This window comes from Furipterus horrens, unplaced genomic scaffold, assembly GCF_987537825.1.
Source record: "Furipterus horrens unplaced genomic scaffold, mFurHor1.1.pri manual_scaffold_5, whole genome shotgun sequence".
Classification (NCBI taxonomy): domain Eukaryota; kingdom Metazoa; phylum Chordata; class Mammalia; order Chiroptera; family Furipteridae; genus Furipterus; species Furipterus horrens.
Genome location: NW_028327175.1, coordinates 24,045,700 through 24,072,248, shown reverse-complemented (window position 1 = coordinate 24,072,248; position 26,549 = coordinate 24,045,700). Strand labels below are relative to the sequence as shown.

Below are 26,549 nucleotides of genomic sequence, written 5' to 3'. Positions count from 1 at the left end.
TCTTTGTTACTGCCTATGCCAACTGGTCATCACCTCCCACTAGAATGAGTTCGGGAACCTCCCTGATGCTTTCACATTGAACCTCACTGGTCTACTCACTATCCAGCAGCTAGAACCATCTTTCAGAACAAAGAACTGTCATTCTCCCTTTAGAAAACCAGACAGATTCACCAACACCAAATTCTTTACTATTGCCTCTAGGTTACTGCATGATTTGCCCCTTCCCTTCATGTCCTCAGTTCCTGGAACTCACCCAGCAAATTCCAGAATCAGGGCAGATCCCAAATCTTTGGCCTGGAATGTACTTCATTGTTCTCTTTGCATGGTTGACTCTCATCTTTTAGATTTCAGCTCAGAAATCCTCAAACAGCAAAGCCTTCCATGATTCCTCCATCTAAGGAGCACCCCCCACCCCAGTTATTTAGTAGTACCCTCTGCATTTTGAAAGTCTATATTTCTTTTTATTTCATAATTATGTCCTCTACCTCCCTTTAGATGGGGATCTGGTTGGCTTTATTCATTGTTGTAAATATCAGCTTTGGTATGATGTCTGATACAGAGGATACAGGGCTAAAGTGTTCTTTAAGTTAGGTACAAGTATTGTCCCCATGTTGCAGATGGAGAAACTGAGTACAGTGAAGTTAAATAAATTTTTCGGGGTCCCAGAGCTAGTAATAGATGAAAACACTCTTTGTTGTACATTAATTGAGTGAATGAATGAATGCATCTTTATTAATCTAACGTGTGCCTTCCAGAGATAACGGTTTTAGAGTTTAACAAGGAAAGCTTTAGAATGGGTCAGCTAAAGTAACAGTCAGTAAATGAATCTTTCCAAGCTAAGGTGAAATCCTTTCTCATTCTTTCTTTCCCCCATCCCCAGCTGTTTAGCACATGTTTTTGTTTTTCAAACTTTTTTTTTTTTGCTCCTAAAAACTTTCTAAATTCTGGAATCCTTGACAAAGCCTTACTGTTATGCCAGGTTGAAACTCAGCCACCCATATTTACTCATTTTGCATCAGATTTACTGTCCAGCAGAGGCAAAACTGAGGTCACTGAGTAAAAACTAGACTTTTACTTTACAGCATTATGTCTGGTGTAATGTTGAATTCAAAGATTTATTACTTAATGCTGGTAGGTTTCAGAGAGACTGTTGTATGATTTATTTACTGTCAGAACTAAATAGTCAAATTTTTAAAGTGAGTGCCGTGCTATTATTCCCAAAATAAGTTATCACTTTAAAAAATATTTTAGGCTGATTTGACTATACATTTTAAAGTATTGGTTTGTAAACCCATGACTTTGGTCATCACTTAGAAAAACTGTGGCCCAAGGCCAAAGTAATGTTATAATCTCAATTCAACAATAGTTTATGTGCAGCTGGGATATACACACATACACATATACACAATATGTATGTTTTTTCCCAGATTTTTTATCCTCACCCAAGGACATTTTTTTCATTGCTTTTAGAGAGAAAGGAAGGCAGAGAGAATGGGAGAGAGAAACATCAATGCGAGAGAGAAGTGTCAATTGATTGCCTTCCTGTATGTGCCCGGACCTAGGATCAAACTCACGACGCTTGGGCCATGGGACGACACTCCAACCAACTGAGCCAGGGCTTATTTTTCCCCCATTTTTAAAATGTCACTCTGACTTCTATCCATGTTCCATTTTCATGCAAACTATGGAATAATTACTAAAATATGAGTTTTTGAAAGCCAATGCCATCAGAAGCTTACTGTTTTCAAACTTTGAAGATTTTAGTCCAGTCTTTCTTTTTCTTAAACTCAATTCATTTTCCTGTTTCTTTTGACATTACAACTCTGCTGCTTCTTGATTCTTCATATGAAAATCAGTGAACTCGTGTGGATCACAGTAACCCCTTTCCTAATAGAGATGTCAGAGGGTTTCTTTTGTAACTAATGGAATTACCTACAAAATATGTTCGATGAGAAAGAAGGATGAATTTATAAGCAGAAGAAATCCCAATTCTTGACCTGAGCGCTCAGTTACCTTGACCCATTTGCACCTGTATGTACACAATCCGTGCAGTGAGGGGAGGGAACATTATGTTGCATATTCATGATTAAAAAGTCTCCATGAATTGCATTATTTAATTTGCTATTCAATCTCTAAATAAGAAGGAATGGCTTTGGAAGCTGTCCTTGAAGAAGCCTTTTGGTTATAGTAGTGTTAGGCCAACATGTGGCCCAAGGAGCTGTTTCTGTTTTTTGCTGGGTTTCCCAAGCCAGCTTTGGATTCAGCCAGTGAGTCTTCAATGCTGCAATCAGGGACACAGATGACATTCGGGTGGTGGCTGTGGACACTTTACCCATGTGTTTCAGTGGCTTCTCCATCTGCTCGACAGCTAATGAATGTTACTGTGAAAAATTGGCTCACACTTCTCCTCTGTGTTTAAAAGAAAAAGCAACCACAGGTGGTACTTCATTTATCATCCCAAGTCTGTGCCATGTTTTTTTCTTAAGAGAATGATTTTTTTTTTTACAATGTCTTAAGATATCTTTCACCTTGAGAGTCAACAGTAGTATGAAGATTGCTTAGAAGAGGCAAATTGAAGGCAGGGGAGCCATCGAGTCCTAGTTGGGCTGGACCTAAAGGTAAAGAGGATGGACATCTATTCAAGTTTGAGAATTGCACAGGCATGGGGAGAGTGAGCAAAGGGAGATGCACATGTGTGGTACCACCTGGAGTCTCTTCTCTGTCTGCCTCTGGGTGCAGGCATGAATTAGAGAACCTCCTTTCTTCAACATCCATAACATGCTAGGTGACACCGACTCCTCAGAGCATTTGAGATAATCTTAGGTGCCATCTGTGACTATTCTGTATGCCTCACCCCAGCTTTCCAATCATAGACTCCTGGAGTTTCTGCTGGATTCACATCTCTGAAATCATTCAGTTCTCTCCACCCACCACTGCTACTTGCAGTAATATCTTTCTAACTGGTACCGCTGCCTCCAATTTTACCCTCTCCAGTCCATTCTCTTCACTGTAGCTGAGCCGGCCTTTCTGTAATCTGATATGCCAGCCTGCTGGTTCAAACCCTTGAAAGGTGCCTCACTGCTCTGTGGATATAGTCCAAGTTCCCTACGAGGATCCGCGAGATTTCAAGTTTCACAGCCATCTCCCACTGCCGTCCCTTCCTTTTTCCATCTTCTCCAGCTCCATTACATTATGTGTTTCCAGATTGCTCCATGTTCTCTTTTGTTTCTGGACTTCACTCTGTGTGGGATGTGCATTCACCTTTGTCTAAATTTCCAGATCACCTTATTCCCTCTGAGTGGATAGGTGGACCTGTGATGAACTCCAGAGCACCCTGCCTTTATTCATCACATTAATAGAGATGGTTGTATTTATCGGGTTAGTTAGTCCTCCCCTGGACTGTACATGTCTTGAGAGCAGTGATGCTGTTGCTAGTAGGTTCCCAGCTTCTAATGCCTACTCATTAAAGCAGGGAGTACATCAGTATCTGTTGTATAAATTAATGAGTCACGTAGCTGTGTTTGGGGAAATGCCTCCAGTTAACCTAACAGTTTTGTATTGTTTTACTTCTTGTCTCTTTTCCCTTTTGACCCTATAGCATGAAAACTTCTGTGTAAAATAGGCACATTTTTAAATTTTGTAAATGAGTCTCCGACCACTTTGACCACAGCTTGTCCTTTTTATTCCCTTACTGTTTCAAATATTCAAATCTGGTTTTCCTAGAGTTCAGCATCCTCCCAGACCTGAATGACTGCAACACCGTTTTGCCCCTCGGTAGTATTGGGTGGTGATAGCTCTCAGATAAGACTGGAGAATTTTACAGGCCATGGGGAGAGGCACTGTAGTGCAAATTTCTCCTTATAGAATAGAAATAAATTCCTTGTTAAAGGATAGGACAAGGGGGAAGGCTCAGAAGTAGGCAGAAAGTTTAGGCTTAGACCAAAACTTGACTTTGGAAATGTCAGGTTTCATTTCTCTCTCACACTTGGCAGAGCCGGGAGCTCAATGACAGCAGTCCCGTCTGCCTGGGGTCTTGTGATTTGAGTTTTGAAATTTGTGAGGGATGAGATTGGCCTCACATTTAGCCATTTGCCCATTGTGGTAAGAGGACCACTGAAGGCCACTGTCCTGAAGTCATTTCAGAGACTCCAAGAAATCCTTGGGCTCAACAAGTGCTCATTGAGTGCCATGTTCATGCTTGGAGGAAACTGTGGCTCAGAAAACTTAAATCCCTTAACCAGAGAATTCTAAAAACTGGACTGGAATCCAGGTCTTTTTTCTGTTCATCCTCTACTCTGATTTGATTTTCTTCCAAACTTGATAGTTATCCATTTTATTTTTGGTGGCAGAGGATAATGAAATCAGATGGACCTAGTTCTGCTCTGGGATGGAGTTGCACTTTGACCTTGGGAAAGTTAGACTTCTGTGCTCTAATTCTTTACCTTGAAAATGGAGAGAAGAAGACTTGGTTCTTAAGGTTGTTATGAAGAATACAATTAGAGTATAAAGTCCCTAGTATACTGCCTGACACCATCATGGACATTCTTTTCTCTTGTTTGGAATACCTGAAATCCACACTTTTTAGCCATTTAAGTTCAGGCTCCCATTTAAAACGGGGAGTTCCCCTGAAAGCCTTATGGTAATGTTGTATCATTTGCCCCTGAGTGCATTTTCTGGTGACTTATTTGGAGACCTGGACCATCAGAGAGAGGAAGACATTTGTCTGTCTACACAGATAGTCTGAGCCCTTTGAGCTGGTTTTCTGCATAGAATAGAAAACTGAAATTTTACTTGTAACATTCAGATCATATAGAGGGAAAGGAAATTTCTTAGCTATGTAGAGGGAAAAGAAATCTTATTACTAAGACATTATTTTCATTATTTTGAGAAGTTTACAACTGATACTATACTTACATCACATTTTAGCGTAGAGTTAATATTTTGTTTGTGTTTGAAAGTGAACAAATAGAACGAGTGCTGATGAATCACAGAGTCCAGGATAAAATTTGCATGTTCAAACACAGGGTAAGTATCATCTATCTTACGTTGCTGCATGAATATGATTTGGGTGAACACTGGGAAGTATTTAAGGATAAGCAGTGAAACCGTTCTCCTAATAGAACAATAATCCTAGCTAACGTTTGTAAGGTTAGAATCTTTAAAATGAAAATTGGCTGACTGAAGGCCATCTAGCTTCACTGGAGTACAGCTGGTGAACATTTGCTTACAGTTTGTTCCCTTATGTGGCCCTTCCTCTTTCTCGCTTCCTCCAGATTCTTCTGTCACTTGCTTCTTCTTTGGAAATCAGCAGACCTGAGTCTTTGTCTGCTCAGTGTGGAATTCTCATTAAGTTTTCTGGTGCACAGATTTAGATTAGACATTAATAAGTTGATTTTTCCCAAGAGATTTGTAAGAAGTTAAATAGCATAACAGACCAACATAAAAATACACAGGTTTTTGTTGTTGTTGTTTATTTGTTTAATTAATATGACAGATATTTTTATGCTTTTTTATGCTGAATAGATATTATTTCTCTAAGTTCATTGGTAACTCACCACGACACTATATACTATAGAAAAGAATTCTGTATAAGTGCCTATATCTTGAGCACCATCCAATGAAATTTAGTTACTTCATATTCATCACCAATCTTATAGTGTAATTTCCAAGAAATGTTTATAATTAGGTTGAACCAAGTGAAATGGTTGATCCTGACCCTTTTTTACCTACAAAATGGCTTTTTAAAAAATTTTTTACATGATATTAAAGATCCAGTCCATTCATTTCTTCTTGTGCTAAATTACTTTCTCCAATGCCAATAATATGTTCTATATACATGAGACACTTAATATTTATTTGCTGTTGGGATAATGGGCCTGGAGTTGATCTCAGTGATACTGATTAAGCAGGATTTAAGGCATTTGCTTCCATCGATATCCACCCCATGCAGTCAATGGAAGTTAAATATCAAGAGGTTGAGATGGCTGAAAAGGAGCTTTAATGGCTTGGTTGTCCAGGCTTTTCATAGTATATGAAGGGAGGACATATGGTGGGTCAAGGAGGTCAAGAATTTGGTAAGGCATTTGAAAAATAAACAGTTGAAAAGGTTAAAAGTGTATCTGTTTTGATCTTGGGCGGTCTTGGCCAATAAACTTAGCTACCCTTTGAAATGGTATTTCTGTTCCTTCCTGGGTGGTGAGGGAGGTGTATTTTGCATGATGGATGGGAATGCTCATTAGTGAGTCACCAGAGAGTCTTAATTCCTGATGCCTGTAATTCAAGGATAGGAACAGGAGCATGGTTTGCTATTCCCAGCTCCCACTGGAGATGGAGATGCATGTGTACTGTGTCTGTGGGCTGTGCTTCAGATACTGAAGATGAAGATGAGCTTAAGGAACCTAGAGACTGATGCTAGAGAAGCGATTTAAATAGAGAGGATTTCAAAATTTTAGACTGATATCTCCCATAATAACCTGTCCTTGTGACACACTAGATTCCAGATTCTGCTGACAAAAAATGCCAGCACCAACTTTCTTCTTCGAATATTGAAAAAGTTCTTGATTGTAGTGGAAATGGTGGACCTCTACCCTAATTCTCTGGGTCCATCCCCATTGCCAACTGTAGTTACTTTGTTATGCATTTGCAGGGATCATGCGTGTACACTGATGTAGAATCTTGGTTCATCTTTACATTTTAAAATGGTTCCTAAGGTTGTTATGAAGAATTCAATTAGATTATAAAGTCCCTAGTATACTGCCTGACACCGTCATGGATATTCTTTCCTCTTGTTTGGAATACCTGAAAGTCCATTGTGACTGTCTTGTTTTCACTTCCCATTCTCTAGAGCATTGTTATCATCAGCAGGAAACTTTTCCTGAGGGCGTAGTCTTTGTGCCCACTGCCTTGTATGAGAAGTTATGCTCCAAGGGCACATAAGAAGGCAGGAAGGCAGTACAGTGAAACAACATACATAAAACCCAATTGGTATATTCCCATGAAGACTATAAATGTCAGTTGTGATTACTATAATTTTAAGTACCGAATGACTATAAATGGTACCAACATTTCAACTGGGGAGGGGTCCCTGAGACACAAGAAAAGCTGTTGTGGAAGAGTTGATAGTGGATTAGGGTCATATTTAGAAGAGGATGAGATGCTATTCTAAGGTGGCAAAAGTGTTAGAACAGAGCACAAGGTGAGTTTGGGGAAGTACAGGCAGACTGGAACAGCCAATACAGGGACAAAAGAACCATCTAGAAAAAGAGACCTGGTCTGAATTTTCTAATCTGATTGTCGATGAACAATAAATTATTTGGATTAAAGTGCTGGTCTAGGACCTTAATTCCTCAGTAGAACATAGCTGGATTAATTCACACTTCTAGAACCATATTAATTAGTTAACATTTACTAAGTGCATTCTATATACCAAGCATAGAACTATGTGCTATACATACATTAATTCACAGAAAAATCACCATTCTGTGCTCCATGTGATCAATAAGGACACTGAGACAGAGTTAACTATCTTTTCAAGGTCAAGGAGAAGATAAGTGACAAAGGATCAAATCCATGTACACTGATTCCAGTGTTTGGGTGTTTTCCCAAGAGATTATAGTAAAAATCCAAGGAGATGAGGTAGTGTGGTGCCTGAGGTCTCTAATGCCTGGTACTTTCACTTACAAGCTTTGAGAAAGTAACACAATCTGAGCCGCAGTTTTCTCTGTGGATGCTAACGTGGGTCCTGTCCCATGGAGTGGAATAACAACATGGAAATACATGCTCAGTAGGGGCTGGCTGCTATGAGAGCTTGGGGGACATCTCAGCCCTAATCTTCTTGCATCACAAAAGAAACAATGAAGGCTCAGAGAGAGTAAGTTGTTTGTTCAAGTACAAAGTTAGAATTGGGATAAAGTGCTCTTGTCTGTAAAAACAAGGACCCTTTTCTCCACAGCACCCAACCTGCTAAGTCAGAATGTATGGTCACGCCAAATGGGCTCAGGCCTAGTTTTGAAATAACTAAGAAAAAAAGAATTTAAAAGTAATTTCTACTTTCAGATGGGGAAATCATGGTAGAATTTAATGTTATACAGTATGAAGATATGTGTTTGTGTGTAGTGAGTTTGCTTTGTTTTGTTTCTAAATAGACACCTAAGTATTCAGAATTAGTTACTAATTCTTCACTTTTGTACTTTTAATGTTTGTTCCTACATTAAAATAAAGATGAATGTTGACTTTCAAATACATATTTTATACATTACTATTTCCAAGCTATCTTTTATATGCTGAATTTATCCAACAACATACATGCAGACTTGACTATTATCCATGATCTCATGTCCCTTTTCTGTGTCCCTTATTGATTTCATATACACCGAGAAATAGGGCCCCAGGGGTGGGGCATCCCTCTGCTGCCCTGGTGTCCCTTCTCATCCAGTGGCAGGAGGGAGCTGACCTGGGCATGAGCAAAGCTGAGAAAGCTACCTGATTTCTAGTGGGCATCCCATTCTGGATGCTTACTAGGTTCCAGGCAGAGATGAAACTATTAGGGGCTGCCCTAGTAAATGGCCAGACTTGGGCACCAGTGTTGACTCAGGTGCGGCATCTCTGAGATCTTACTCTTCTCCTCCCAGTATCTTCCTCCCTTAATCTCCAACTAATTTATTTTCTGATCTATTCCGAATTTATTTTCTTCTTAACCCCTGCCAGATTTCTACTTGGCAGTAAGCTACTTCTAGTAGTTTTTCTGTGAACTTAAAGTACTATGAGCAGCATTTCCTTTCAGTGTTAACATTCAGACTCTCTACTAAATCATTGTCTCATATTGATCTAGATTAATTTTTTATTTTTCTGTACTTGAAGATTCTTTGTATTTTAAAAAACTGCTAGTTTTGTAATTTGAGTAAGTTAAAAAGGCAAAGTCTGTATTTACATGGTAAGATTACCTAGTTCATTCAGCAAATATTTATTGAATTTCTCTAAGAGCTCCTGGCAGTGTGAACAGCAGTGATCTAGAGAGACAGACTCCTTCTATGGGGATTTTGGGGGTGAGTTCAGAGAGGAGGGCAGTGGGTGTCTATCACACAAAGTCTCATGGGCCACAGCAGAGAGTTAGGCTTAAGTCAGAACCCAGAGGGAAACTGTTAGGGAGTTTTAAACGTAGCTGATGTTGTGATCTGTTGATGTGAGCATCAGGGTTGGTGGGTGACATCATGAAGGATGAGGAGAAAGGGGTTACAGGGGCAGGAGGGAAAGTACTTAGGTCAACATATTTAGTTCCATCTCTTCATTGTAAAAGATAGAAATCTTGAGGCAGACAAGATTATTCTGCCCGTTCCAAATCATAAATCTGAAAACATCTCCCTAGGTAGTGTCACATTGAGAAAAAACAGCATTACAAATGCCTGAAATTCTTACTTTTTATTTAAATGAGTTAAAGCCCTGTAAATTGCATTCCAAAGTGTTTATGAACATACGCATAGCATAAACATACTCCAAAATTTCCATCTGGGTTCCACAAAATGTATCCGTTCAAGGGAGCTTGCTTTTTGAGATTAGTATAATGAGTTTTACAAGGAGGAGAGTGAAGAAGGCCTTCACTCAGAGCAGATCCTATAGCCAGAATGTCCCTATCACTTTCATGGATGAAGTCATGCCTTTGTGTTAGAAGAGTTTGGGGAAAGAATTCTACAGAATTTTCCAGTTATTAACCAAGTATCAGTACAACAAGAAAAAGAATGAGGAAAGGATCAACAGCTATGGGTGGAGTATCTGATCTATTTTGGCCAGAAGGTGAAGCTATTATATTTTCAAAAGCGAAGAGAGGTTACCTTCTAAGTTGCTGTATTTAAGAACTATTCCAATTTCAGGAAAGATTTATTTTGCTTGATGTATCTTGTTTTATAGAAACCATACCTTTCCCTTCACTGGCCCCCATAAGCATTAAGTTAGGTTATGACCGCAATTTATATGATAAAAGGGTTGCAAATGCAAAATTTAGGGAGAATAATTTTTTTAATGCATAGAGCTTTGTAAAATACAATGTAGATTATAGGTGGAAGCTGAATTAAAGTTTTTAAAAGAAGAAAGACCTACCATTGCTCTGAGCACATTATACTCTTTCCCAGGGTCTGTATGCCTTATCAGATATATTGTGTGGCTATATCTATATACTGTTTCTTATTTCTTCTTGGTCGTTCTTTTTAAACACATTATAATTCACCACTTTTAAATTATTACTTTGTATTTACTCATCCTTTTTTTTAGAGTCAATGTCTACTGTTAGAAAGTTCAGCTTTCACACGGAAAAAGTATCTTTAGGATGAAATTTTTTTCTTGAATTCCAACCTTTGTCTTTCAGCATACAATTTCTGCATTTCCAATGTCCACCACCAGACGCAGCAGACAGAAAGCTTCCTTTGTCATCTATTAGTTCACATAACAGAAATCTAGCAGTAGGGTGGACATCGGGACTGATATGAGCTGGGTAATGTCTTAGTGATACCATTATTTGATTTATTTCTACTTTTCCATTTTGCTGTGTGCATCTTCATGTCAAGGTAGACTCTGCTTTTTGGTATAATATGGTTGCCAACAACTCCTATGGTTATAATACAAACAGAGAGTGTTTTTTTCCCTCCTACTGAACAACCTTGACCATTTAACGGCCCTTCACTATCTGGCCAGTCAATCACTGGTGGGTGGGATCCTGTTGATAGGCTTAGGATAGGCAGAACTCCCTGCTGGGGATAATGGCGAATTTACCCTCAGTCAGCCATGTGACAGCTACACAAAATCAGGGGGATGGGATAGATTCAGGGGTGGGAGCAATTATTGCACTCGGTGTACTGCTTTAGCGTCTCCTTTGTTCAAGTTCAGACTTAGAGGAATTCTGGCCATTTGTGAGGTACTCTGCTGCTGCTATTTATACTTTCTCAGCTGCCCTGTGTTCAGAGATGCCTATTGGTGGGATCGTTACTCCTGTGAAATAAATTGTAGCTTCCCATTGTGGTTACAAGGATACCTGCGCTCAACAGAAGGAAAGTAGAAGAGGTGTAGGAGGAGAATAATTATACTCTTTGGGAGTGTGGCAGGTAATAAAATTGGGTTTCTCATTTGGAGACTGAGAAGATCAAACTGGACAGGGAGGGTCAGAAGTCACACACTCAAAGAGAAGACACAGTGGTGAAAAAACGCAGCTGTGATTTGGTGACATAAATGTGTGTGTGTGTGTGTGTGTGTATTTGTGTTTATGCAGATACATTTGTATAGTATCTGTGCATATTTAAACATATAAATATATTTGTTCTTAATTACAGGAAGTTATATATGTGTACGTAATTTCAGTTCAGTAGGGGAAGGAGGAATTTGGTTAACAACTGTCTCTTCCCTTTGACCCTTAAGGTTTAACTTTCTTTGGGCCTTGGTTTGTGGTTATAAAGTGGTTTGTAGTTGTGACAGAGGGTTGATAACCTTTTGAGTTGAGGAGATTAAAGAACGTGGGAGTGGACAGAGATCTTGAAGATGACCTTCCCGAATCAGTGTCCCTCTTCTTTAATCAGAGGTGCCAGGATTGTTGCTGAAAAGGCTTCAGTAGCGTGTCCCGGGTTTTCCAGATAGTCAGGAAGTTAGTGAGAATCTGAGCTACGAATTTCAGTTTCTCCTTTTAAGTAACTTCTTAACAGTATTTGTTGCCTGTATCTTCTCTATGGTAGGAAAACTTATATGTTATAATCTGCTTTACCAAGTAGGGCTGGTTGGATCTTTTTCTTTCCCTTATACATAATTTGGCCCCTGGCTCTTTAATAAATAACAATGTGGAATAAGGAACATAATTAGAGCCTCAGATTGTTTTGTATTAAATAAAGTTAAGATCTAAAATATATAGCCCTTTCACTTTTGTTGGGTTTAATGCTTATGTGTGAAAGGAGGAGAATCAAAGCCTTTTAAGAATTATTTATTATTCAGAATGTTCATTAATTTATATTGATCATCTCTGATAATTATGGTAAACACAGTTTGTATAAAAACTCAGAAATCAATGACTGGCTGAAGGGTAAAAAGGTCTGTAACTGTAAGACTTTAGACTGGTGTTGAGTCATGTGAAGCCACAGAAATTCAAAGGATGGCACTGCCTGTCCCTGTACTATGTTCTCTGTTGAAAGGTAAAGTTGTTTCCTACCTACACTTTTTCTCTGCCTTTAAGACCCTGTAGTAAAGTAACCTCTACTGTTAAGATGGCTGGATCATGGAATTGTGTCCAATATGGTGTCCACGTCTGGCATATGGGATGCTGAATGAATGAATGAGTGAATCAGAAGAGGCAGTAATGAGTTTACTGACACCAGAGGCTCTTCATGCCAGAAAATGAACACATGGCTTCGAAATTGCCCCAGATCATGCTGAAAAAGCACTGAACTTCAAAAAGAACTCTTCTTGCCTCTCCTTGTACATCTGGATTAAGAAAAGCACGTTCTTCTCATGATCTTTGGGCCACAGCAGCCCATCAGAACTTTGAAGGAAAATGACTGGTGAAAATTGTAGAGGTATTGTTATTAGCATAAAACTGTCTTTGGATGACTTATGGTACAGTGGAAATTCTTGTGCTGATGCACATACCCTTTAGCCTGTCTATGGTCTGATCCTCTCATTACTGTGCTCAGAAACCCAGCTGTGAAGCACCATCTGTCAGCAGCGGCAGCATCTGTCTTTGTGTCCGCTGACATCTGTGTTAACTCTTGTAGAACTGCCTGCTGGTCCATAGGTGGGCGTGAGGCTGGAGAAGCAGGCTCTGCCTTGATGCTGTTAGTACATATGTTCTGGCCTTTTCAGTGTGAAAACACCTATGATGGCGTGCCAGGCGCTTGCTTTTTCACAAGTGGGGAGGCCCTTTTAAAACTTCTAGCTTTCCATGATACATTGAATCTTACTGCTAATCCTTCTTTTCCACTCATAATAATACTGTCCTGCAATGAGACTTGAGTAAATGTTTGTATGATAGCGTCAGGGAGGAATTTTCTGCTTTCTATTTAATTTTGCAGAAAATGCTGTCAAAGTATCTACTGAGTTAAACAGTGACCCCACCCTACCCCCTTCAATTCATGTCCTTCCTGGAACATTAGAATGTGACCTTATTTGGAAATAGAGTCATTGCAGTTATAATTGTTAAGATGAGAGCTCACTGGAATAGGGTAGGCCCTTATTCCAATATGACCAGTGTCCCTATAAGAAGATACACAGAGACACACAGAAGAAAGGTGGCCATGTGACAACTGAGGCAGAGATTGGAGTTATGCTCCCATAAACCAAGGAATGCCAAAGATAGGTGGCAACCACCAGGAGCTAGGACAGGAGCCTGGAGAAGGTTCTCCTTGATTTCAGACTTCTAGCTTCCAAGACTGTGAGACAATAAATTTCTGTTATTCTAAGCCATCCAGTTAGTGGTCATTTTTTATAGCAGCCCTAGGAAACTAATACAGAGTACTGTCTAGCATGTCACCGCTGAGAATCTGTGTGAATTATGTCAGTTCTGTTTTGCATGCTGAGCACATTGTCGTTATGTAAAGACTCTCTTTTGGGGTAAACATAGATTTGAGTGTTGCCTGTAAAAAGGAATAGTGGTTACTAGGAAATATTATAGGAACAAGGCTATTCCATTAGGAATAAATTTCCAGCTTATACACTGAATCAGACCCTCACTTTCATTCCAATTCCTTTAACACATATATACCAAGTGCCCATAATATACCAAACAGAGTGCTTGCTTTGGGACGTAGAGCCATGAGCAAAACAAGTATGGAACCTACCCTTGTGAAGTGGAGGATCCAGTGGAAAAGACAGAGGTGCAGTCAACCTATTTATATTTCACATCAGTATAAGATTAAGAAGCAGTCATTCTAACCAGCAGTAAAATTGTGTGAATCAAATAGTATTTGGAAATGTCACTTAATGGTCTAATTTAAAAACCTTGCCCTACTTCTATTCATATGTCTGGTTTATCTCCCCAACCCAAGTTGTACAGTCTCGTTTTTTCTAGTGCTAATCATAATCCTTTGCACAGAGTGGATTTAGGATAGCTTTAGTTGTTGCATTAAACTGAATTACTGATAAAGAATATTAATAGGGGAATGATTAATAAGAGCTAACATCTATTATCTATTATATATATATATATATGCCATTATAAGCAATTGACTTATTAACCTCATTTTATTTTCGTAACTTATATTTAACAATACCCCATTTTGCAGACGGAGAAACAGGTACACAGAAAGTAAGGCAACCCTCAAGCTTGACCAGCTAGTTTAGTGGCAAAGCCAAGATGTTGGTCCATGCCCTCCAAGGAGGCATGTTATGCTTCCCACAGACTGCAGCCATCTGCTACCTTCCATGGATGGAAGAAGGCTATGTTGAAATCATGTCCTTTTTTCCCTCTTTCTTTTTAGTAATTATAGCCTCTAAGAGTAATAGAGAACAGACTGGTTTTAATTGCGATTTTTGTCTAAGTATACCGTCTTTCTTTAACAAGAAAAAGAGAGTAACACTAGCATGCAGAATGATTGCTGAGCAACGCAAGTTATTTCTATTTAATTATTTCTCTTTCTACCCTTCACTTCCTAAGCTAATGCTACTGAAGTGATTAGCTAGCCTTCAGGGTTGCATGCATTTCAGCCATGGACTTGTATTTCACATCACGGTTTTGCTTGTATGGTTTGAGAGTGGGATATCCCCTCCCAGGCTCTCTGACTTGAGGCTGAAGTTCTTATCTGTCCTAGCGAGAACATGAACAGTCCGCATATAGAGGAGGAAGGGGAAGCCTTCCAAGTCCTCTGGCTGTCCTGTTTCAGTCAAAGCCCCTCAGGCTTCTGCAAAGCAGAGCTTTGCAGCAGGTGTGTGTTCAGAACCTGAAGTCCTGTGCCTGCTCTGTGAGCATGTGTGGCGTGCCCTGGTTGGCTCATCTGGATTCATCGCTGCCTGCAACACCAGCCACACAACCTGCCTGGGGGTAATATAACCCTCAGAGGGATCGTATTTTACATTCCATTTCCTTAACCCCTAGCACTCTGTGCACCCCAAGGATACAGCAGGGTTTAAATGGCTCTCGAGGAATTGCTGACCGAGCAGTGAGGTTGTCCCATTTTCTCTCCTGGAAGAACTCTGTGTTCTTTGTTCATCTGCTCCAGCCGCAGCTCTCAGGATCTGATTTCTGCTGGAAACAATGTGCACTAGAAGTTTGTAAGTTTGGAACCACAAGTGGTCAAAGCCACCACCCTGTCATTGCAGCATTACTCACAGTAGCAGAAGGGTGGAAACACCCCAACTGCCCATCAGCAGATGAATGAATAAACAAAGCATGGTGTACATATACACACGATGGAATATTATTCAGCCACTAAAAGGAATGAAGCTCTGATTGACATGTGCTAAAGCCTCGATGAACCCTAAACCATTATGATAACTGAAAAAAGACAGACACAGAAAAACAACTGTTATATGATTCCACTCAGAGAAATGTCTAGAATAAGCTAATTCATAGAAACAGAAAGCAGATTAAAGATTACCAGGGACTGGGAAATAGAGCAATGGGGAATTATCTCTTATGTGTACAGAATTTCTGTGTCAAGTAATGAAAAAGTTTTGGAAATGTAGTGATGATTGCACAATATTGTGCATGTAATTAATGCTACTAAATTAAGTACTTAAGAAGTAGTTCAAATGGCAAATTTTATGTTATGTATATTTTTTAAATAAAGAGAAAAATGCCAGCACTCTGCACCAGTTCTTGTATTTGGGGAGGGATTGTATCTCTCAGCAATGAGGCAAATGCTGAAAGGTGACCATGGCTTTTCTCAGGCCAAACATAAACTCATTAGAATGGCAGCTTCTTAGCGGAAGGGAGTAACTTGTTCCCTAGACCCCCTCTGTCCTTTCCCCAACCCAAGTTACAGAAAAGTGTGTATCCTGCTCAGTGGGCCTGAGGTCACTTGTTTGGTGTTTTTGGGAAACTGTAGTAAAGAAAGTTCCAGTCAGAACACCAAATTTCTTGAAAGAAAAAAGAAAATAAAACAATTCTAACAATTTTCTCTATTTCCATTCTTCCTTTTGTCCTTCTTAGCCATACTTCCAATCTTCACCAGGAGAGGACAAAGAACAGAAGCAAAAGTATAGGACACCATCTTCTGTGGGTTTTTTTTTTTCTCAATAAAACAAAGCAGAGAGTTCAGGGGCTGATTTCTCCTCCTTTCACTCTATTGCAAGGTCTCTGTCTCTGGGGATTCATTTCTTAAATCTCTCCCTGTTGGCCTGAAAGAGCTAATGTGCTTTCACAATATGTGTTCCGCTGCTTTTGTTTTTTCCCCAAAAATGAATATGCACCTGGGTCAGGGATTAAGCCAGATAATCCTTTGAGACACTTAATATTATTATTCTGTATCTATAGACATTTGAAGTCTGGATCAGAGAAGGTAAGAAACTGTCACATAAGATAACAATCAGGAGAATAACAGTGGATTCAACACACAAATATGACCAACCAGTCCCTTGATCTAATCCTGAGATATTGAAAAAAGTTCTCTTTCTATTGGGGTGGACATTTAATATGAAATCGGGCTCTCAGAGAGGAGGGGGAAGGGGGAGAAGGAAAGAAAGAAGGGGAAAGGTCTAGTCAAGGAAATAGACAACAAGGTGGGAATTGACTGTGGGAAGGGGGGTAGACAGGGCAGGGAGAGCAACAGGGGAAAAAAATGGGACAGCTGTAATAGAACAAAAAAAATAATAAATTAAGTAATTAATGAACATTGGGCTCTTACATGCTTCAACAGCTACTTGAAAGCAAAGTAACTGAAGGGAACAGGAAGTAAGTGGCTTAGCGCTTCCCCCCCCCCCCCCGCACCCCCAACAACAAGTCCATGTGTTTATTTATGGATTTCATGTCAAAAGTCTGTGGTTTAAATCCACAGGAATGAATTCAGTGCTATAATCTGGAATTGATATAGGGATGTTTGCAATTGGTTTCTGGGACTCTTAAGAATGTTAGAAATCATAGGACCCATTGATTGACTTTTTTTTGTCATGTATTGATTGATCTCTTCTATTACACTTGTTCCATCCTTCATGAAATCAATAAATCACCATGCAACGTGTGACTATCTTGTTTTAAATATCCGCTTTTGCAGAATTAATCTGGGCACTGGGAATGAGAGGAGAGAAGAAACTTATTTTACCTATGGGAATTTTTTAATGAAAAGAGACTTAAAATCCCTCTCTAATAGCATCCCCATTTAATGAGCATTCTTTCTCTTCAAACATTGGGAAAACGTGGCATGCTCTAACAGAAAGCCCAAAGGATGTGTGGTTGGACTAGAAGACTAGCACATTCTCCTGCTGGCATTCCTGGGTTAATCACGTGTCCCAAGTGACATAAGTGTCGATCCATCACTGATTTTGCATACTATGATTCAGAATCATATGCCTGTGTTAACTTGTTACAGATAGCACTTACCAACTTCAGTGTGTTAGTTATTCTTCACTTGCTTTGATATTTATTTGTATTTGACACCAATTGTTCAATTGTCCTCAGTTGGGCCTTTTAGTCCACGTGGAAGCAAATTAATAAAGTGCAAAATTTTACTTTACCAAATCCAACAGAGACATTTCTGATAGGCTAATAACTCCTAACAGTCAATAAACTTTTGTGTAGGTCAAGCACTTAAATACAGAGCAGAAATGTCAGCTTTGCTTTTTACCTGAGGGATTTCTGCCAGATACCTAATGTTTGTATAATTTAACATATATGCACATATAATATTTATTTACTATTCTATGTGCATAGAATAATAAAGCAACAATTTGCGACTCCTGATATAAATTGAACTGTGATAAATAGGTAAACATTAAACAATTGCAGAGTGGGCTGTTGCTGGCATTGCATATGATTGAATGCTTTAGGAATTATAAATTATTTCCTACTCAAAACAACCTCCAACAAAACCTGAAAAGTGGGTACAAGTCCCCCATTTTTAGTAGAGGAAATAGGTAATTATTTGTTGTTTGTTTCTATTTCTATCTTATAGGTGAAAACAATGAAGTTTAGAGAATCTGACAGGTTTTCTTCTGACCAAGTTGTTTGGAAGTGGTAAATATAGAATTTAAACTCTTGTGAGCCTGACACAGTGATAGACAGTTTTATGTGTCAACTTGGCCAGGGTATAGTACCTAGTTATTTAATCAAACCCTATCAGGGTATAGTACCTAGTTATTTAATCAAACCCTATCAGGGGATAGTACCTAGTTATTTAATCAAACCCTATCAGGGGAGAGTACCTAGTTATTTAATCAAACCCTATCAGGGGATAGTACCTAGTTATTTAATCAAACCCTATCAGGGTATAGTACCTAGTTATTTAATCAAGCCCTATCTGAAGTTGAGAAATGTAGGCAGTCTCTTCTTAATGCAGTAGCTTGCCTTGCAAGAATATTGTCATACTGCAGATATCTGTTTTTTGGCTATTGGAAGCTGCATATCACTGCCGAGTTCCATCTCTAACATTTAACCTATAAGCATCATATACACACCTTTTCCCTGGACTCACTGGTTTTGCTTTAAGAAACAAGGGAGAAGAACAGAGCATGTTAAAAGAATCCAAACTATGAGCCCCACTATACTAAGATTTTTTAGTACATTCTAAGGCTACTATCCTAGGATTATTTTATTTAATGCTCAAAACTCCCCTATGGGGCAGGAATTGGTTTTCTCTACCCTGATTATAGCTGAAAAAAGTAAAGCAAAGAGGGATTTGGTAATTGTCCCAACACTAGTAAGTGGCAGAGTCTGACATAAACCCAGCTTCCACACTCTAGACCCTACCCTCCACCCACTGCAGTCCTCATGAAAGCTGGGAATAACCCTGTGAAGCCATATTGAATACAAGATTATATACAGTCAGTTCTTGCTATTGGTGAATTTACATAATTACTAAAATTTAATTGTAATCCCCAAATCAATAGCCATTTATTTCATGGTCATTTGCAGACATGTGCAGAGTGGTGAAAATCTTGAGTCATTCAATGTGCATGTTCCAAGCTGATGTTAAACAAGCAACACTGCCTCCTCTCTCACTGTAAATGAGTATCGTTTTTGCGATACACACAGCACATATATATACACAGTATATATGTGATATTACAATTTTATTTATGGGGGTGATTACAGAAAAATACGGTTTCCTTGGGAATAGGGCAATAACAGAAAAGCCATAAGGCATAGTAAAAATTTGATGATGCACCTAAGGTGTTTTCTAGAGTACACAACACAATATACACACTCTGTGTTAGCTATTATTATACATATTATTGATAATGTTATTTGTTTCCCCAATCTTCTTTTCTTTCTTCATTCACCAGCATTTCTTAAAATGGAGTTTGTGGTCCTTTGAAGGGTCTGCGTACACGTTTTCAGACCTTTCTGAGAATTTCTTCTTTTAAAAAAAAAAATCCTCACCCAAGGACATTTTTTTCATTGCTTTCTTAGAAAAGGGGGAAGGGAGAAAAAGAAACATTGATGTGAGAGAGAAGCATTGATTGGTTGCCTCCCAAATGTACATTCCCAGAGGAATCAAATCCACAACCTTTTAGGAACGACACTCCAACCAACTGAGCCACATCAGCCAGGGCTGTTTTCCTTTTGCTGATAATCTTAAAAATAGTAAATATTTGTATACTAGTCCTACTGGTTTCCCCTTATAATAGAGTCCTGCCACATGGTTTTCTTTTAATTGTCACCTGAGACTATATTTATTGATTTTATAGAGGAAGTGTGTGTGTGGGGGGGGGCATCGATGTGACGGAGAAACACCGATCAATTGCCTCCCATATATATATACCCCAACTGGGGATCAAACCTGCCACCTAGGTATGTGCCCTGAATGAGGATTGAACTCACAACATTTTGGTGTATGGGATGATGCTCCAATCAACTGAGGCACCTGGCCATGGTTTGTTGTCCAAGGAAGGAGCTATGCTTCAGTGGTCATGGACCAATGAGGAATAAAAAGGAGAGCAGATGATAAATTGTGAATGACACAGTCAGACTAAGTGAAGGTCAGCTGATACGGCATCATGTAGCAGGAAGAATTGTTCAAATTCCAGTGGAGGAATGTGGCAGGCTGAGTCTTCATACAGCCTGAGGTAGCATGCACATGCCGGAACCAGGCAAACACAGGCTTTTGCAGCCAGTACTATGCTGACATTTTGAAAGGCAATTTAATGTTGGCAAAATAACATCTGCCACGTGAAATTAATGGTGGTAATTAGAATTTTATGGTTTTTATTGTTTTGTGTTTAATTGGTTATTTTGTTTTGGTCTTATTGTTGAATCAAAGCTAATACATATGGAATTTATTTCTGGTTTTCATTTGTGCATTGCTAAGTAACAATATACTAAAAATAATTTAAGTCTGTGTATTCGTGGTGCACGATAATACTTTTTTTTCCCCAATTGAAAGGAATGTTTGCAGGTTTGTAGAGTTCTGTACTGGACTCATAAAATCATAAACTACTTGACCTGCTAGAAATCACTTAGTCCATCCATTTCCCTATTCCCTCTATCAGATGTGGACACCGTCCAAGGTCAAAAGGCAAGGGAGCAAAAGTCTGAGGTCAGAGGTCAGTTTGACATCTTTCTAACTAGCTACCGAGTCCAACATGTCAACCTCCTCCAAAGGTGAAACATAGCAGGTAAATAGCAACTACAGAAGCAGGCTGGCCACACACTAGTGGGAGTTACTGTACCATGGTGGCTAACTCGGAGGGAGGAAGTTGTGAAATGGGCAGGTATGATGGGAGTAACAGACTTGTTTCAGAGTTATAAACCACAATGGGCTTCCTTGTCTAGGTGATATCACTCATGAACGTAGATTGTTCCATTCAACACTAGCAAACAAATTCCCGAAGCCCTCTAAATCACCCATTTGTGCTTTTCTACTCTGTTTTTCGACTGTAAGCTCCTGCCACCTAACTGGGGTGTATGCCACTGTGTAGGAAGACTGTTGGAAAACAGTGTTTCTCAGCTGCATGGAAGAGTTTTCATCATAACTTGTGGAACAAGAAGAGTTCAGTCGTGGTATAATTGGTTGGTCGTTGTATTAGTTTTTGATTGCCACTTAACAAATTACCACCAACTTAGCAGCAGCTTAACATGAGATACATGCGTTAGCTCATTTTCCTTGGGTCAGAACTCTGGCCTGGAATTTGGTTCAGGGTCTTACAAAGCTGCAGTCAAAGCATTGCGAGTGCTAGGCTTTTACTCGGGGCTCAAGTCCTCTCCCATGCACATGTGGGTGTTGCAGAACTCATTGTGTTGGAGTTATAAAACTCATGATGACTTGTTTATTCGAGACCAGCAGAACGTATTTCTTCTAGACTCCTGTAAAGGGCTTATCTACTTAGGGCAGGCCCACCAAGAACAATTTCCCTTTTGACTGAAATCAGCTCATTAGGGAATTTAATTGCATCTGCAAAATCCTTTCACCATCATCATATTCGGTGGCTTAGTGGCAAGTTGCAGATTCTGCCCATAACCAAGGGGAGCATATTAGCAAGGGAACAGGCACTGGCTTAGTCCATTTGGACTGCTACAACAAAATATATAGACTAAGTGGTTTATCACAACAGAAATTTGCTTCTCACATTTCTGGAGGCTGAAAAGTTTGAGACCAAAGTGTCTGGTGAGAACCTGCTTCCTGATTCATAGACTGCCATCTTTTCCCTGTTTCCTCTCATGGTCAGGGAGCTCCCTGGAAGCTCTCTTCTACAAATCTCATTCATGAGGGTACCAAAGCCATGGACTAATCACCTCCTAATGCCATGTCATTGGTCATTAGGTTTTAAAATAAGAATTTGGGGGGACACAAACATTTAGTCTTTAGCAGATACCATGGGAGTTATCTTAGACTTCTGCCTACCACTGTCATTGGCACCTCCCTCACTAGGCATTGTGTGTAGTTCATATTTTTACACTTTCATGTGACATTAGAGAATGCCTAGCAATATTATTATATGCGTTCTTATTAGAAGTTGGGAGGTCAAAAAAGTAGGAACTGAGCTGTCAACTGAGGTAAGGTTGCTTAGACCAGGGGTTCTTAACCTTGGCACTATTGATGTTTTTATGGGGGTGGGGAAGGCTGTCCCATGCATTATAAGATGTTTAAGCAGCATCCCTGCCCCTACCCACTAGTGCCAGGAGCATACCTTCCCCAGTTGTGACAACTAAGAATGATACCAGACATCACCAAATGTCTCCTTGCATGGAGAAGCACCCTTACTTAAGAATTACTGAGTTAAAAAAATGAAGCAGTTTTATTTTGAAGGTGATACAGCTTTTTGGAGCCAGTAGGCTTTTGCTTCTTGGGTAGTGCCTCATTCTTAGATTTGCATTTTTCCTTTACTGGAAAATGTACAGTTTATAGCTGAAAAAAAAAATTAATACTGTAGATGTGTTTTGCACATGTACTTTCTTAGTCACATGTACATCAAAATTAGATTACGTTATCGTATTTGACTGTGTTTTATAATCTTGTCTGAGTTTGTAGTCATGCGATATTATAATAAGGCTTTAACTCTGCTCTGACATGGCTCAGGCATTTCCCCAAAGATATTGAATGCATAAGGCAAGAAACCTAATAAACTCCATTCTTGGTGTTACGGCTTCTTTCTTGGAAACAAGCAATGTGGCTTGGTATGGGACAGAGTGAAAGGCACGGTCTAGTTCGGAAATTACAAAACTCAAAAGCTGCTCATTCCTGTTTTTTTCTAGGCAAAGGCAGCTCAAGCATCTCATCCGACGTGAGTTCAAGTACAGATCACACACCAACCCAAGCCCAGAAGAATGTGGCTACCAGTGAAGGTAGGCATCTGGTCTTCATTATCTCTTGCCCTCTCTTCACAGTGCTGGCTATTTTTGGAAGACAAATAAAATGTGCGAGTCTATGAGTTCTGCTCTACTGAGTGGGAGCATATGAGAGTCTTAAAAATGAAAAGGCAAAGGTTTTCCCAAGTTTCTTCTTTGTTGTGCTGCATCCCTGTCCACTAAGGTTGTTTCAGTGGGATTTAAGTGACTCAATTCTAAGGCAAATGCTGTTATTTTGTCACAATATAGTAGGCTAACTTTGGAGAAGCCTTTATGATTAGGTATTTCATTTTTCAATATAGAAAAAATCCTTGTGCTGAAGTTGAAAGTTGTGTGAGGACTTTCAGAATAGGCACACTGGAATTCAGGATTGTGACAATGGGAAGGTCATAGTCATGTTATCTGTAGACCCTAAACTAATCACCAGTATATGAGAGTAGGAAAAGAGGTTTGTTTGACTACTTACAGAATAACTGTGAAGTCTTGCATATCAGAACAGAGGTTGGTCACTTGATATCTTTGATGAAGAATCTGACTATATGTAGTTATAGTACATTCTAGAATTCAACTGCTTCCAAATAAATAGTTGAGAAGCTTTTGAATAATTGCTTACTTGTTTGAGTGTGGAAATAATTGTTTCTGTGTTAGTTAGTTACTGGAAACTTGACCCCAGTGTGGAGTCAGCTCCTTCATTTTAATGTTAAACACAGTTAAATGACTTCTTTTCTGGAGAGTACTTTCTAAACTAAGTGTTAAATGAAGATCCAGTGTTAAGACCCCAATGCCATTTATAATGAAAGACTCTGGGAGGTGTCACCTGATTTTCACGACATTGTATAGAACCTACTTTCCTAAAGAATACTGTGTGTTGTGGAAGCACATTTCCAATCTTTGTTTTGGAGACTGAATTTCTGCTGTTTAGGATATGGGGAAGCGTACTCTTGGCTTGAAGTTGGTCATCTCAGCTGTGTGACTGCTGTTGATCTGCATTACAGTTAATGCATTAATGATGGTTTCCTTCTGCTGTGTTTGTCTTCTTTTTGGGTATTCTTTGACTTGGTTTACTTCAAATAACATAGAATTACCTTCTCTGGGCTAATTGTCCCCAGACTGATGCATAAATAGCTTTTATGACTGGATTATAGCCCCCTGTGTTTAATGCCTTAAGGTTGTTTTACTCACATTGTAAGGCAAACAGATTGGGGTGTTCTCTGTGCAGTGAAACACCAAGTAGCAATCCAATTTTAATTTTCTGCCTGTTAATTCAAATAGGGGCATTAGATCATTCTTGAAATTCAGTTAAGGTAATGTGCAAATCAGGTAAATTGATTCTAGACATTCGCTTTAAGATTTTCATTCTCTGAAGCTAGAGTGGAAGTTATTTCAATTTAATTTATTTATGCTCCTCTGCAGTCAGAAAGCTGTTTTGTAAGATTATCACCTTTCTCACCATTATTTTACAGTCACTTTTGTCACAGTCATTTATCTAATTTGAGTTGCTGTGAAAATAGAAAGTTAAAAGTGTTAAGTAATTCCTCTGTGCTTCCCTATCTGATTTAAGTTCTCTTAATATTTTTTTCTCCTTTTCAAAAACAGAAAATACAAAAACATATGAGCTGTGTTGCAAGGGTTAGGGGAAGGGACTGTGGGACTTAATGCATTAAAAATGTTTGCTTTTTATGCTTCAAAACATACTCTATAGGGATTTAAAAGTTTTATTTTATTTTGCTTTTCCTTAAAAAGATTTCTTTGGTGCAGTCCCAGCCAATGTTTTGTACATTTTTGTCACAATGCATCTCTATCATGCTGAGTGTAAAATCAGGGGAGAAAAGTGGGGAAATGCCATGCTCATATGAAACAGAATTTTTAGCAACTGGGCTAAATGGGTATGAAATTTTTTCAAACACTTAAGTCAAATAACTTCATCCCTGTGAAAGATGTTCTTTATAGTTTTGCATAATCTGAAAACATAAAAGATGCTATTTTTTTTCTATTTTTATGAATTATTTTTTCACGTTATTACTCAGTAAAATTTTTAAAGTATTAAATAATAAATTAGGTGTGGGTATTATTTACAATGAAGTGCATTTCAGGGATGTTTGTTGAATAATTGGGCTTATATTATTAACATGGCTTTTCAAGATGGAAGCACAATAGCTAAGGCTAACTGTCTCAATGCATAGACGACAGAATCCCGGTCCACCTTGTGAATGAGTTATTAGGGTATCACGTCCTCCAACCTTCACAGAGTGAAGTTCCTTGATGGCAGGCATGTTTCCTCTTACTGGAAAATATGTCTATGTAAAATGCTTGCAAAGAAACAGAAGGCATACTTTGGTTTCTTACAGATGCTACAGTGGAGCAGACCTAAAAATGCTCCTCTGATTCTTGCCTCACTGTTTTCTAGAACTATGTTTAACCTTTGATGTTATGAAAATATTGAGTGAGTGGTGTAATTCTGGTTATTTTCTTCAGTTCCTTGATCCTCTTATGACTTTCACCTCTGAATTCATCAATATCATCTTCAGGAAGCAAAGAAGCACTGGCAGGATCCCCAGTTTTACGGTCTGGGTGATATTGATTTCTAAAAATGGTACCTATTGTTAAGGATAACATTCAGTTTTCCTGCAGCTTTTGAAAACTGGGCCATACCTATAGTAGCTGAGTTGGAAGCACTGTGCAGCAGTGTGGGACTTCTCCCTGATGCCACAAGATAGCTAATGGCACCAGCATTGTATCTACTAGGAATGATGTAGGTAACCAATCTATGCAATATATGCTGGTGCATAAAATGAGGATGTGGGAGTTGAGGGAAGGAAAGGGCACTCCCATAGCCTTCACTTAACCTGGGGCCAGTGGTAGGAATAGAGATCAACTGTAAATAGACATGGAGGATCTTATTGGGGAGATGACAATGTTCTAAAACTGCGGTAATATTTGCTCAACTTGGGAAATATACTAAAAATCATCGAATTATGTATATGAAAAGGGGTATTGGGGGAGCTGCTGCTTCTGTAGGACCTTCAGACTTGTATTTAAATCATCACTAACTATCCTTTGCAAATGCTGCGGCCCAACTTTGGGGTGAGGTCATGAGCAATGTCAAGAAGACCTGTTAAAAGGGTGAATATGAAGCACAGGGCTGCCATCTGAAAGCTGCTCTGAGATGCTCAGAAGTAGCCTGGCAGCCATCGTAATGAGTTTTAGGATTAGTGTTTATAGCTCTTGCATGGTAGCTGGTCAGTGTTGACTTATCATAGTATATATTCTCCAATAACACTCTGAAGACATGAAAGATTATAGACCACAGGTTTTCCAAACATTTTTTCTTTTTTAGCTTTTTCTGGATAGCATCTAACCTCTGCTCATATTTTAAGTATTCTAGCACCCAACTTGAATAGTTGAGGCCTCTCATTTGATCATTCTAGCAAGTCTGTTTCTTTACTAAGAACTTGTGCTCCTGCTGTCTATCTCATGTTCTAGCTAATCCCCTTGGGATCGTAAAGTCATAAAGATGTCTTGCTAGGCACAGTGGGCACAGATGGTGATAAACTTTGGTTTTCATACAAGAGAGAATGGCATCTTTGACTGGATGGATAGTAGTGCTCTGGTTCAAAGTCTCATGCACATGTTTCACACATCTTAATTT

At 39.1% G+C, this 26,549-nt stretch overlaps 1 protein-coding gene across 1 annotated transcript in view; it reads left to right on the top strand.

Moving 5' to 3' along the window:
• Positions 1–26,549, top strand: part of FBXL7 (F-box and leucine rich repeat protein 7) — a 357,358-nt gene that overhangs the window by 78,722 nt on the left and 252,087 nt on the right. Inside the window, exon 2 of the mRNA XM_090278907.1 lies at positions 22,808–22,897. Within this exon, the coding sequence (XP_090135033.1) occupies positions 22,808–22,897 (90 nt within the window). The remainder of the gene's footprint in view (positions 1–22,807; positions 22,898–26,549) is intronic.